Genomic DNA, 13803 nt, shown 5'->3' on the forward strand with positions numbered 1-13803 from the left:
AGACAGGGCGAGACAGACGGGATCGATACCAGACACTGGAGACTGGTGTCTGATAACAAGCAGGGCGAGATAGACGGGAACGATACCAGACACTGGAGATTGATATCAAACAGGACGAGATAGACGGGAACGATACCGGACAGGATGCACCAGCGGGAAACCGGACAGAATAAAAACACACGTCTTGCGGGTGCAGAGGTTCGTTGATGGACTGCAAAGGGTGAGTGAGAGAGCTGAGCTTAAATAGGAGATAAGCAAATCAGGCAACGAGCCGCAGCTGGCGCCAAACAGGCGGGGCCAATTGCATACACATTCCTGATAAGTGCCGTGCACAGATTTGTCAGGGGTCAAGTACTCAGAAGGAAAAGTCACGTACTTTTTGCACACATGTATTTACATTTCCGTTTGAAAGTGTTAATGTGATATATTATTTTATTATGCACACATGTTAAATGCAATTTGATTTCCATTTGTAAAAGTATTGTTATTTAACAATTTACAAATCAGGTTTACAAAAGATCAAAAATTGTGACAAAAAATGTGTTTCAACCTGAGAAATTTAAGCAACCCTATGTTTTTTAACGTAAACAAATAAACGTTTACATTCTGCCTATTTAAAATGACCCTGACGATCATTATTGGCCTCAATAAACCGGTAAATTAAAATTGGGGTTAGGGGCTCAAACGCCACCTTGGGTCTGCTTTCAATGCCCTTTGACACGTTTGACTGATCCCTTAATCAGCTGGGTCATCGGCCACCACTTTTTGTGTGGATTTTTGTTTTTTGGTAAGGGTTTTCTCCCCAACATGAAACAGATACTGGTTTCCATGGTTACCGTTTGCAGAAGTCTCCTGATCTAACTTATATACAGCACCTTCAACAGCAGGACGAAGTTGTTTTTCGAGTAAAGCGTCATCCGACTCGTCATAGTTGCGGTACCAAAGTAATTTAAAAAAGTGTATATTGGAAAAAGAGGCCAGGAAAACACAAGCATTAATTAACATTATGTTGACAACATGTTTGTGCAGGCGTTTAACTATTATGGTGAAGAATACACCAAAAGACTGACTAGAGGTCAAAAACCTGGACTGAATCATGTTGGAAAGCAAACACATAGCTGAAAAAGTCATTATGTATTATTTAGCGCCTCCTTGTGGTAAAAAAACTTACTTCAGCTAAAAAAAGACATGATTGTTTTAAAAGAAAAGAGCAAAAAAACACAAACTATCCTATAAAAGTGCATTTTTCCAAATACTCGTAGGTTGGGAAATGTGCGTTTATTTTACTTAACATCACCCCACCTAAAAGGAGCGAACATGATCATCATCATCATCTTCACGTCATCTTGCTGCTACGGGTACCCGAAAACTGAAATTGTTGATAAAGGCGAAAAATGGCGCTTTTTGGTTTCTTTGAATTTCCATAGTTTCTATTCTACCTTTTGCTTTGTATCGCATGTTTAGTGGTCAATTAATACACAGTCTATTGACAGCCCATCACACCTGGTATTTAAAAACAAAATAATAGGAAACACAGATGAATAATTTTATACATATGTAGATTACAACAAAATATAAGTACTTTTAAGGACTAATTCAATGTATTCTAAGAAACTGTGATCGTAAGACTGTTTGTGTAATTTGACAAATGAGAGAAAATTTTTGAACTAAGAATATGCCCTGCTGTAGTTTTTATCCAGTACTTTGTCATAGTTCTCCGGGAAAGGCCCGAGGTGTCTCGTTAGTTAGGACTCCTTGGAAAGGATTTTTAGATTGAGGTAGGTTGAGATCTCTGAGGAAGAGAATATATAGGAAAGCAAGCCCTACATGAACAAAAAACTTTACTCATTCAGTGCCAAAATGTATAAATACATTTTCAGAAGCTTTGTCGCAGGTTGCCTTGGTGCTGCTGATCAGTGAGTATCAAGCCTCTAGGAATAATTTTAATATGATAAAGCACCACTCGATCTCGACTTTTTGTATTGCTGACCACTTAAAGATCAAAAAACAAACGCCGAGACTTCACACGCTTGTTAATTTGTTCCTCAGGTTGACAACAAAAAGCTTTGGTCAGATCTTTGTCCACACATAAAGGAGCCCCTACTTCCTCGTGTTGCTTTGCTTCCTCTATACAGCGATTGAGAGTTTTTGGATGGCCCCAAAGTGACCAAAATTATGTGAATACGTCACAGGAAACACCGGACGCTGAAAAGACTTTGCAAATTTCATGCATAAGGTCAGTGTTCTTGCAATAACATTTTTTTTTGCAAGTTGATTGCCCTTGTCTTAATGGAAAGCATTGTTTATATATTGGATGTATCACAAATACAAAAAAAGGAAAAACACAGAAGTAAAAGTTCTGCTTGAAATGCACTAAAAGCCGTTTACATCAGAAGTTTTCTCGGAAACGGGTATTTTCTGTTTCTCTCTTTGAATCTTATTTGATATCTCTTTCTCTCTGGTATCTCTCTTTCTTGATTGCTTTCTCATTGATTCTCTTTTGCTGTCTTCCACTCTCTCTTTCTCTCCCTCTCTCTCTCTTTCTTTCTCCCCTTTGTTTCTCCCTTTCTGTCACTAATTTTCTCTCTTTCTTTCTTTCTCTCTCTCTCTTTCTCTCACTTCTTTTCTTTCTCTTCAATCATCACTCCTACCCCCATGAGAGCGTCTTTCTACCATGGCCACCAAGCTTAAATGGGTTTGACACCCCTGATATACATGTAGACGCGTCTCTTTTAGGAAACTGGAGGAGGGGTGAAGTATCAAACCCAAGATAATAGTATCGATCTGATCCAAGTATTCGCTTAGTATCGACCCTGTCGATATCTGGATCGACTCGCCCACTCCTTCTTCCCAACACTGCCCCCTAGCTTAACTCGGTAAACGCTACATTGGTCATTTCTTTTCTGTTCCTCGTCGTCTTTTGTTAGCCCGTTCTTGCGACAAACCCCCCACGAGTAAACTGTTCTCACCTCCGTGATTGTTTTCATCCTTCTCAGTGGAGCGGCTTCGGTCGTAGCTGAGCTCACTGCGCGGTTTCCGGTGTTAATCCATCCGCAGGAGGATGGCGTCGAGTTGCTACCGCATCCCTTCTCCCGCCGGTCTACCGACTCACCCCGAATGTCAGCGGCTTCGCTTCGCGGACAACAGCGAGAAGCATCACTAAGCGGGCCGGGTAGGTTTCGGTGAATGAGTGTTTGTAAAATGTGGCGTTTAGCTGAGGCTAATACAGTGGCCCGCGAGAGGCTAGTATTTCCCCGCCGAGGCCTACCTTAGATTCGGGGTCAGTTCTCCATGGAGGCTCCCATCTAAGTCAATCTTACGGTGGCCTTTCATAAAACGCCAAATCGAAAAGGCGCCAGTAGCTTTTTAGTGATGCTCCATACGCCCCTTTCGCATGCAATTAAACACTACTCAATGTGACTAAACATTATAATTTACAGTGTAAAGAAAGCGGAAAGTGATGGGATAATTATTTTGGAATATTTACAAGACAAAATCACTCCGTGGGTAACGGCAAGGGTGCATTGTAGCTGTTAGCTCCCGAGGCTATTAGCTACAGCTATGGCTTCAAAATGGGGACATTTTCCATTCGGCTGCAGGATTTGCATGACCCACACGGCTGCTAATGAATATTGCTTCGTTAAGCGAAACACTTTCGAGTTGTATGTTTAATACACTTGCCATTATACGTGGTGCATGGGGATTACATTCAAGATATAGTCCGATTTCGCAGGGACGCTATTCATTTATACAAGCGTTTAGGAAATTTTCGCGATGTGGTGAAATGAACCAGAAAGAGCGCAAAGCGTTTTTGGTTAAGTGAATATTACATACCCTAATCTAGTTGATCACACTTTATATGTTCTGTTTTATTGTTGGCATTTGTAAATATCATAAAATGGACATTGCTGGGAATATGGAGTAAAATAATTGTCATTTCCAGTCAAACATTTTGGTTTTGCTTTCATAAATGATAAATGTGAATTTTAGATATTGATATCATTTCATGGATAAAGAATTATTCATAGTAAAATAAGAATAAGACACATTACATTTACTTCCATCTTGCATTTCAGACAACTTTTCTCAATTAAAAGATCTCAATTAATTAGAACACAAAGTTTAAAAATATGATAAATTGACAGCAACAATACAAACACAAATTATAATACCTTTTCTTATTATCGATGCCATTTTCTTATGTCTCTGGATAATGTGTAAACGGATAGAAATATAACACAAAGAACATTTAAATTGAAGGGTTTTTTGCAACTAGGAATATTTACATTGCATGCCATCCTTACTAGTCAGAATGAATATCTGTTCAGAATTGTTTTACCTGATGAATGACACTAATAAATTCTTTCACAGTGCTTACACAGTATTTAATACATATTTTAAATAATTAGCCAGTTGAAATAATACTCGTACTTTAAAGGTGTAAAAATAGTCTGTAGTTTGCAATAGTCTGTGGTCTGTAGAGCCCTTTGAGACTCCTTGTGATTAAGGGCGTCACAAATAAACATGACTCGATTTGACTTGTTATTAATGTCATTTACCTGCAAGAGTGCCACCCGAGGTCTGAATACCACCATTTGAGCACCACTGCTGAAACATAAGGACTTACATCGACCATTTTCCGCAAAAATGCACGGTATTTACATACTGCATGCACACAATGTGCTTTCATGGTTCGCTGATCCCTTAGGTGCTTTGTTTTTCCTAAACAAGAAAATGTGTGATTATGTTTATCTCCGTTCAGCACGGCAGCGCAGTGGTTAGCGCGTGTGCGGCACAGTTCTGAGATCATGAGATCGAACCTTCCTGTGTGGAGTTTGCATGTTCTCCCTGTGCTTGTTTGAGTTTCCTCCGGGCACTCCAGTTACCTCCCACATTCCAAAAATGTCCATGTTAGGTTAATTGGCTGGTCCAAATTGTCCCTAGGTGTGAAGGAGTGACCGAATTGTCTGTCCTTGTGTGCCCTGTAACTGGTTGGCAACCAGTCCGGGGTGTCCCCTGCCCGAACATGGCTGGGATGGGCTCCAGCACTCCTGCGACCCTACTGAGGATAAGCGGAGCGGATATTGGAATGGAATGTTTAACTCTGCTTATGGGCAATAAAATGCTCATGGCAGTTTATAAAGGTGTGTTACACCTCCTAATTCTAATTGTTTTGTGCCCACCCAGGTGTCCATGCTTACCTCACCATCCTGACTACTGCATCGTAAACTGCATCAATCTACTCTGTGTATTATTTAAAACTCGACTCCCAAGCTCTGAATAATCAATTGGGAAAATGACAGAGGCATGGCAGCAGCAGCAGCAACAGCAGCAGCACACAGTGGCTCAACCTGCTGTCGTCCACACACTCCCGCAGACAACGGACACTCTGGCCTGCACTGTGTACGGCGTTGTCCTGCAACCAGATTCTTCTCTGCAGCAGCAACAGCTAGGCCAGCAACATGTGGTGCAAGCTCAGCAGCCTTCCATGCAGATAGGAGCCGAACGAGTGCATAAGTGTGGCGTCTGCGGACATGACATATCTCACCTCGCCAACCCCCACGAGCACCAGTGCATGGTTACCCAAGACAGATCTTTCCAGTGCACACAGTGCATGAAGATCTTCAGCCAAGCCACAGATCTGCTGGAACATCAGTGTGTGCAGGTGGAGCAGAAGCCATTTGTTTGCGGCGTTTGTAAGATGGGCTTCTCGTTACTCACCTCGTTGGCCCAGCATCACAACTCCCATGGCAATGGAAACAACCCGATGAAGTGTTCCATCTGCGAGAAAACGTACCGTCCTGGATCCGGAAATGTCACCCCCACTTCCTCGGCAGCCAACCCCCAGCAGCCCTCGACCGGAGAGACATCTGGTGGCGGCGCGGCAATCAGTGCCTCATCCCCGCCCGCCTTTGAGGCCTCGGCGCCAGATAGGCCGTACAAGTGCTCGGTGTGCCATAAGTCCTTCCGACATTTGTCCGAGCTGACCCGCCACGAAAGGGTCCACACAGGTGAGAAGCCGTACAAATGCGACACATGCAATAAAAGCTTCAGCCAGTCCTCCCATTTGGCACACCACCAGCGCACACACAGCTCCGAGCGGCCGTACAAGTGCGCCGTTTGCGAGAAGAGCTTTAAGCACCGTTCTCACCTCGTGCGCCACATGTACGCTCATTCTGGCGAGCACCTTTTCAAGTGTAACCTGTGCGAAATGCACTTCAAGGAGTCCTCGGAGCTCCTGCACCATCAATGCCAGCCGGAAGGAGAGAGACCTTTCCGATGCGGCTTGTGCGGGAAAAGCTTCAAGCGGCCTTCGGACCTCCGGCAGCACGAACGCACTCATTCTGAGGAGCGGCCTTTCCAGTGCGAGGAGTGCCAGATGAGCTTCAAGCAGCAATATGCGCTGGTACGCCACCGGCGCACTCACAAGAACCCGGCCGAGCGCCCGTTCAAGTGCAACCTGTGCGACAAAGGCTTCCTTCAGCCGTCTCACCTGCTTTACCACCAGCAGGTGCACGGAATGGAAAGCTTGTTTAAGTGTGCCTCCTGCCAGAAATCTTTTAGCCAATCGGGAGAATTGCTGAGGCACAAATGCGGAGGTGAAGTAGAGAAGCCCTACAAGTGCGATGTGTGCGGCAAGGGTTACAAAAAGAACTCCACGCTGCAGCGCCACCAAAACACTCACTGCGCAGAGAAGCCGCTGAAATGCTCTCTGTGTGACAAGCGCTTTGTGTCGTCCTCAGAGTTTGTCCAGCATCGCTGCGACCCGACCCGCGAGAAACCGCTGAAATGTCCCGACTGCGAGAAACGCTTCAGGTACTCGTCGGAGCTGCAGCGCCACCGCCGCGTCCACACCGGGGAGAAACCGTATAAGTGCGCCAGCTGCGACAAGAGCTTCAAGCAACGCGAGCACCTGGCCAAGCATCAGAGCGTGCACTCGCGAGAGACGCAGTTCAAATGTGTGTGGTGCGGCGAGCGATTTGTCGACCTCGCCGCTCTGCAGGAACACACGGTCCAGCACACCGCCGAAGGGGAGAGTTTCCCGGAAGCGCCTTGCATCCCATGATAGGCGGGTTAAGGCCTCTTTGGACAACAGGCCTCAACTGCCGTGGCCAAATATAGCTTCTGACGCACCCGTGATTAAAGATTCCTGATTTCTACCATAGTGTCCATTGTGTTAAGACTCTTATTATCCTTCTACGAGTTGAAAGGTGAAACTCAGGAACAGGAATTTTTGTATAGGTAAGCGGATGCCAACCCAAAAGTTGTCTTTACAATAGTATCTGTAATGCAGCCCCAATATGCTTCTGATTAATACTGCTTTTGTGCATTATGAGTTAATCGGCAAATAATGCATATTTAGGTTTCCTCCCTTGCTGTCATGAAGATGATATCACATACTCAGGGAACATGCAATCTCAACTCACCTGTTTTGAGAAGCAAAGTCGTGAAGGGTCACACGGTTTACTTGACTAACTGTGATGTCGTTTTCAGTTGACAGCAAGTGTCAAAATGGCGACCTTCATGATGGAGAAAATCAAGTGCATATTTTTGCTTAACTCATTACACAAGTGTAATATTAAATATCAGACTGAAGTGTTTAAATGAATGGAGCTGCATGGAACATTGTGAATACATTTTTGGGGATGACCCACCATTTTGGGTAAATAGTGAAAAGTTGTTTACTGTAGAAAGTTCCAAAACGGATAATATAGTAAAATGTGCGAGGGAGTTTTTGTTTCCTGATGTTGCATGTGATGTGATTGCATCTGTTTTTTTTTTTTAAAAAAGGTTTACGTTTTATGGATGGCAAGACAGCTGTTGAAAAAGTGCTCCGTATGTTTGTTCCTGACATCCATGTGCCTTTTCTTTTGTAAACTCTCCACTGAGTTGATGTCCAATAATCTAAACCCCTCTTATCCACACTCACCATCTTCCCTGGGTGCCAATGTGTGTTCACTCTCTAGACCTTAGATAACGTTTGTGCATGAATATTTATCATACCTGATATCACTATCGTATTATTAGTTTTATTAAGAAAAATAGGAGGATAAAAAGTGGATTTTGGGAACGTGTATAGCCTCTGTCCTATAAAACGTATTGTTGCATCTTTGAAAACAAATGTCATCTAGTTACAAACACATGCCTATCATGTCAGGAGAACACTCGACATGTGCAATAGAAATGTACACAATGTAATATTTATAACTACTACTGATTTATTGCGTAACCTACCCAGTTATTGGTAATTGTGTGTATGCTTTTATGTAAACGATGGACGTGTAGTGCTCCTGTTATTCTTTGTTTTTACTCTTGATAGCTTGCTGATCTTTTGACAGTACACAAGTTTCTCTATGATATTTAATCTGACAAACTATCCAGAATTATTGTGTTCACTTGTAAGAAAGTAGTTGAATTATGCGAGGGATGAAAAAGAGATCACGGAGCGTGTCTTTTTTTTTTTTGAGTTTCCTTGTTTATACTTAAGTACTTGACCAGTCCACACAGCCTCAATGAAAGGTGTATATTTGTTCTGGGAATTCCTTGGGGAAATGGGGAAATTGGCTTTGTGTGCTATTTCTGTTATGTGAAACGTTTAAAAGAAAACAAAACAAGAAGTTCACTTGTGGAGGGGGAGATGATTTCGCATTTAAATTGAGCTTAAAAATACCAAAATATAACCTCTAGACACCTGTTCATACTGTAAACAGACAAGTTAAATAAACCATATTAAGAAAAAGGAGACACATTTCATGAATGAAGACCCCTGGTCATTACCAATGTGGATGTTATTGTGTATATTTGCATGTCATTTGGGAAATTCATGTCTTGTTCGCTTAAGTGAGGAACAGGACTGTAAGGCGAGTCATTTTGTTTACATTATTCGTACGTGACGATGAGCGGATTTAACTAATATGCTGTGTAGTTCTGTGTAATTCACACCCGGGCCTTCAGTAGTCCTATGTCTGAATAAATCCAACCCTCAATAACTTAAATTGCTATGAAATATTACTACAGCTGCGACACATGAAAAAAGCATCAATCACAATCTTAAAATTATTTCGTTATTTAAGAATATAGCAATGTTTTACTTAGCAAAAAAAAAATCTGATTGGCTCAACTAACAGCTTTATCCACACTTATCTTATGCCTTAGGGCCTGCAGAACATATTGTGAAGGCCTCTTAAAGATTTCTGACCCTGGTAACAAGTAGGCCTAATGGCTTAATTGTGATTGATTAAATGCTCAAGTATGAAGGCACATATCGAAGAAGCACAACCAGGGGAAAGACAATGAAAGGAACCTGACAGACGATTTTAAATGAATAAGTATCCCATGGTTCCGATATTTCAAAAACCAGCAGAGAATGTCCTGATGGCCCGCCCCTGTTATTTGTAGGTATTGTAAAAAAAAAAAAAGATCATTTAGTACGTGAAAAGTAGTACTCATCCTTTCTATTGAGGCGGCATTAGCTCAGGAGGTAGAGCACTCGTCTTGGGATCAAGAGGTTAGGTTCGAATCCCGGCTCCTTCGTGTTAAATGTCTACGTGTCCTTGGGTAAGACACTGAATACCTAATGCCCCTAATAAGCAGGTTGGTGCCTTGCATGCCAGCACGGCCGCTATTGGTGTGTGAATGGGTAAAATGTGAAGCACATTGTAAAGCGCTTTGGGAAGTCTTCATTGACTTAAAAACGCGGTATATAAATGCAGATTATTTCATTATTTTGTCATGTCTGGGTCACTGCTTTGTGTTCCGAGAGCAGTCAAAAATGCGCCCTCTGCTGGCCCGTTGCCATGGTGACTAGTCGAAGCAGGGCTCCATTCATTCTGTCGTGTGAGCCGTAAATTCTACACGGACTGACTCAAATTTGCGAGGTTCGAACCGAAAACTCAGTGTTTTTCATATCATGGCGGCGCAACTCACGAGTCCGGTTCTGATTCATCCCCTGTTCAACCCCCTCTACGAAGTGGCCCCTGGAAGGAACTCACAAAATAAAAGAGTTTCAACTTTTCCCTACATAGGAACCAGGTTAGTACCGTAAAATGAAGGGGAATATGCATCAAACCACCTTCAAGCATACACATGTATAAACGTGAGTAAAGTAGTCAGAAGTGTTCTATATTTCAGCCCATAGAGTGCAGCACTGTTCTTAAAGTCAAGTGATGATTTTGTGACCTGCCAACATAACGTTTGGAAAAATGAGCATCCATCATCAAAGACATGACATTAAATTGTAAAGACGTATTTTTTCTTATAATTCGAAGTAAATAAAAATACAAATCCAATATATTAAAAACACAACCTCAGGCTTGGGGAGTAGCGTAATAGATGTAACTTCTTTACGTAATTTGTGTTCCAAATTGTAGTTGTACTCCGTTACAGTTGAACAAAAAGTATGTAATTAATTTTTTAAGTAATCATAAGGGTTATTTTCCCCAGGATTACCGTTTTATTTAAGATTATATTTAAATATACATCATGCACCTATTGATTGATCGTTTCTATTTAAGTTCAATAAGAGCTAACGCACGTTGTAGCATATATAGACCAAGGGCACGGCTCCGGTTACGTCATTTCTGCGTGTGCCGGAGCATTTGAGACCACCAGCGAGCTCTTTGGACGGACGTTACAGCAGGCGATATGCGCTCGAAAAATTTTACTTACAGACGACATGCATGCACCACTATTTATGCTTTTCCTTCATATAAATCGACGATTTTAGGTTCAGAGCTTTGAGGCTGCTGAGCACCCTGTGTCTGGCTGGTACATTTTTCCATTAATTTCACTTGGAGTGATTTAAGATCATTGAATATTGTTCAGGAGTATCACTTCCGATTTGTGGACATTCTGATATAATTGGGAAGAGATGTTCACAGCCAAATATGAGAATTCAGATGTGTCTGCTTCTTTGATTTTTGCATTTCGGAGATGGAATATGAGCTTGCTCTGTCCACTCCACGCATCGGCCCGGTATTGCAGTACCTCCGGGAACGGTGCATTCGCAATGATCGCAGCAAGGCTTTAGGGCTAGGACCTTAGCTTGGCCTTTTGGCTGAGAGTAAGTGTCCCGGCTCCTAGGCTTTGTAGCGTATTATGAACTGACCGATAACGGATAATGGATAATGAATAACGAAGATAGATCAATAACCCTTAAAAACCCCAAAACCCCCATCACAAACCACTTTGTGGTTAGAAGAAATACTATTATTAGGTTTTCCCCCATTTATTTCTAACAGGGTACAAAAAAACTCTAAATGTCCATGCTGGGGCTGGGAAGGTGACCATACACATGGCTTGCAGACACACGCAACGATTAAGCTAGGCTGATTGTTGTTGCAGTCGATTTAATGCAGCTAAAATGAGAACTACGATCTGTTGACGGTAACAAAGTCATGGAATTGAGTGGCAAAACAACCGTTCGCTCCGTCCGGCTGTATAGCATATTCTTACCGCAATACACCACAGCCTACACAAACTTTGCCGCTATGAAGCTAGTGTCACTTGCCAGATGGAGTCGCCCAACCCTAAACAAAGTTGAAAATGACAATGGCCAACCGGAAGCGCGATGCAGTGTGGACAATTTCTCAACTACAGAAAAGGACAATACCAGGTGTCATTTGTATAGAAAAGTGGTATGCTACTGTGGCATCATCACAAATATACATAAACACGTTGAAAAAGCTCACCCTGCCAAGATCAACGAGCGGCAACCAAAAATGTAAACATGTTAGTGTTCCTGAACAAAACCCTCTAAATCCTGTGTCACTATGGCAACAGAACCAAAAAGGCTTCACAGTGACTTTATTTTCAAAATATTGCACAGTGGAAGATGCTTTAATTGTCTTTTTGATATTGTAAAGCAGTATTTGCTTTATTGGGTTCGACTCTTTCGGATGTTGTTCTGTAAAGGGCGTATTAGAATGGTAAATGGCCTGCATTTTTATAGCGCTTTTCAAGTCATTGAAGACTAGAAAAAAATATTTTCTCCTCTAGGTATATAGTTATTTAATAACAATCATTTTATTGAATAAAATGTCGCGCTGTATTTATTGTTAGTATTAACTAACTCAGTGGGGAATTGTTCAATTATTCAATAATTGTGATGTTTCCAAGGAAAACGTATAGGTGTCGGATCGGTATCGTTTGATACTACCCTGCATTTACTTAAATGATCGATACCAAATTTCCCAGTATCGCCCAGCCCTACCCTTTGATAAATAATACACAATATCCCTTCAAGTACAGTACCAAGTATCCTTAGTTTGATTTTTACTTTTGTATGGAATTGAATTGTCTTTCATGTCATTAGACATGGCCCTCAAAGTTAAACATGTAATAAAGACTTTAAAGAGAAAATCAGATAAAAGACTGTCAGGATGAACGGGCAACATTTTTTTTACAACATTGTGCTTTGAGACTGACTTAAGTTATAATAACAGTGTGATGAAAATCGTGCATTGTAACCATAGTGCAATGAAAAGAAGTGCAATAACATTTAGCAGCAACAAATCCCCCAAAAATGTAGTTGTTTTGACAGTAGCTATAAACTCAGAAAGGCTAAATCATGTCATGTTGACTTCGACATACGACTCTTTCCTCCTACCGGACTTCAGAGGCCACGCCCCCTTTCGGACTTTTGAAGACTTTGATGTTGGACAGTGGACATCATTGATTTTCCTTGCTGGCTCCGTCGATCGATATATGAATGCGTGATTCCGGCGCCTCATAGGATGCTTCGTCTTTACGGTTTGTGCCATCTTCTTCGGTTTTCATCCTCCTGCTGATGATTGAGTTATTGCAGCCGTCCCTGCGCCGCCGCCCCACACCGGCACCCTCTGCCAGGTCCTCAAGGCGGCCGCCCATCGAACGGACGGCATCAGGAAGGCTTTGGAGCCACTTCACCTGAAGTCATTGCAAGGACGACTGGTTCCCTTTGACCTACTACTCAGGGTCAGTTCGGGTGCTCAAGATCTTTGAATTTTAATGTGTTTTCAAGGATTGAAAAGTGCCTGAATTCTTGGGGAAGTGCTTGTAGATGCTTGAAATTGTTACCATGTGTTTGAACAAGTCTGCTTGAAAATGACACCTACTTTTCTACTGAGAACCCACAGTTACTTCTTGAGCATCAGCGGGATTCCCCAAAGGTGAATGTTTACTGTGCTATGTCAAAGTAAGCCGTCTACGGACCATTCTTCTTGGATAGAGCAGAAGTCAATGGTGAGACGTAACCCAACATGCTGGAAAACAAGTATAAATTGAATGGGAAACAGTGGGTATTTTATTTTCAGACAGGATGGGGCTCCACACTGGAAGACATACTATGGAAGCTCAAAGGAGACAACTTTGCAAATTTTGGAAGGCTGCTTCCATATTTTCTTGTGTTAGCCATGATGAATTTCAAGCAGCAATAGGACTGTGAGAGAGTCAGACTGGACATCAGATCTGCTGTCTAGTGAGTTATCCTCCATCTCTGAATGAACTTGCTTTTCACCTGACTGTATCACCCAGTTTACTGTACGGACATCACTGCCTTCGACCGCATCAGGTAAATCAGGACACACATTACTTCCATGCGTAGCAGCGTCACACCCTGCGTGTTCAGATTCGTAGGCCATATCTCCCTCACAGGGCAAGAAGCTAACAGAGAGAAGCAAATTCCTGTGAACTACCCTCTCTTTGCCCATCAGGCAATCCTTGACTCTATGGACATTGAGATCAGGCTTGACTGATATGACTTCATACGGGGTCGACTCCCACTTATCTGCAACCTTGCGTTTCCCTGGGACACCTCTGTTGGCG

At 42.4% G+C, this 13803-nt stretch overlaps 2 protein-coding genes and 1 pseudogene across 2 annotated transcripts in view; all 3 read left to right on the forward strand.

The window, feature by feature from the left end:
* The first annotated feature begins 2845 nt into the window (after positions 1 to 2845).
* On the forward strand, positions 2846 to 8619 carry znf319a (zinc finger protein 319a). Its single transcript, XM_088334134.1, has 2 exons — positions 2846 to 3172; positions 5188 to 8619. Exon 2 carries the CDS (start codon positions 5297 to 5299, stop codon positions 7064 to 7066), a length of 1770 nt encoding a protein of 589 aa, XP_088190260.1. The 5' UTR covers positions 2846 to 3172; positions 5188 to 5296; the 3' UTR covers positions 7067 to 8619.
* Positions 8620 to 10828: 2209 nt separating this feature from the next.
* On the forward strand, positions 10829 to 11008 carry LOC148367276 (U2 spliceosomal RNA; annotated as a pseudogene).
* A 1726-nt stretch (positions 11009 to 12734) lies between these two features.
* Positions 12735 to 13803, forward strand: part of trpm5 (transient receptor potential cation channel, subfamily M, member 5) — a 42249-nt gene continuing 41180 nt past the window's right edge. Inside the window, exons 1-2 of the mRNA XM_088333349.1 lie at positions 12735 to 12750; positions 12806 to 12964. Of these exons, the coding sequence (XP_088189475.1) occupies positions 12735 to 12750; positions 12806 to 12964 (175 nt within the window). The remainder of the gene's footprint in view (positions 12751 to 12805; positions 12965 to 13803) is intronic.

This window comes from Urocampus carinirostris, chromosome 4 (genome assembly GCF_059441175.1).
Source record: "Urocampus carinirostris isolate Australia breed hairy pipefish chromosome 4, RoL_Ucar_1.0, whole genome shotgun sequence".
NCBI classification, from domain to species: Eukaryota; Metazoa; Chordata; class Actinopteri; order Syngnathiformes; family Syngnathidae; genus Urocampus; species Urocampus carinirostris.

What these genes read in the sequence shown, in the direction of transcription:
- znf319a (XM_088334134.1), top strand. Translation starts at nt 5,297, where the DNA reads ATGACAGAGGCATGGCAGCAGCAGCAGCAACAGCAGCAGCACACAGTG.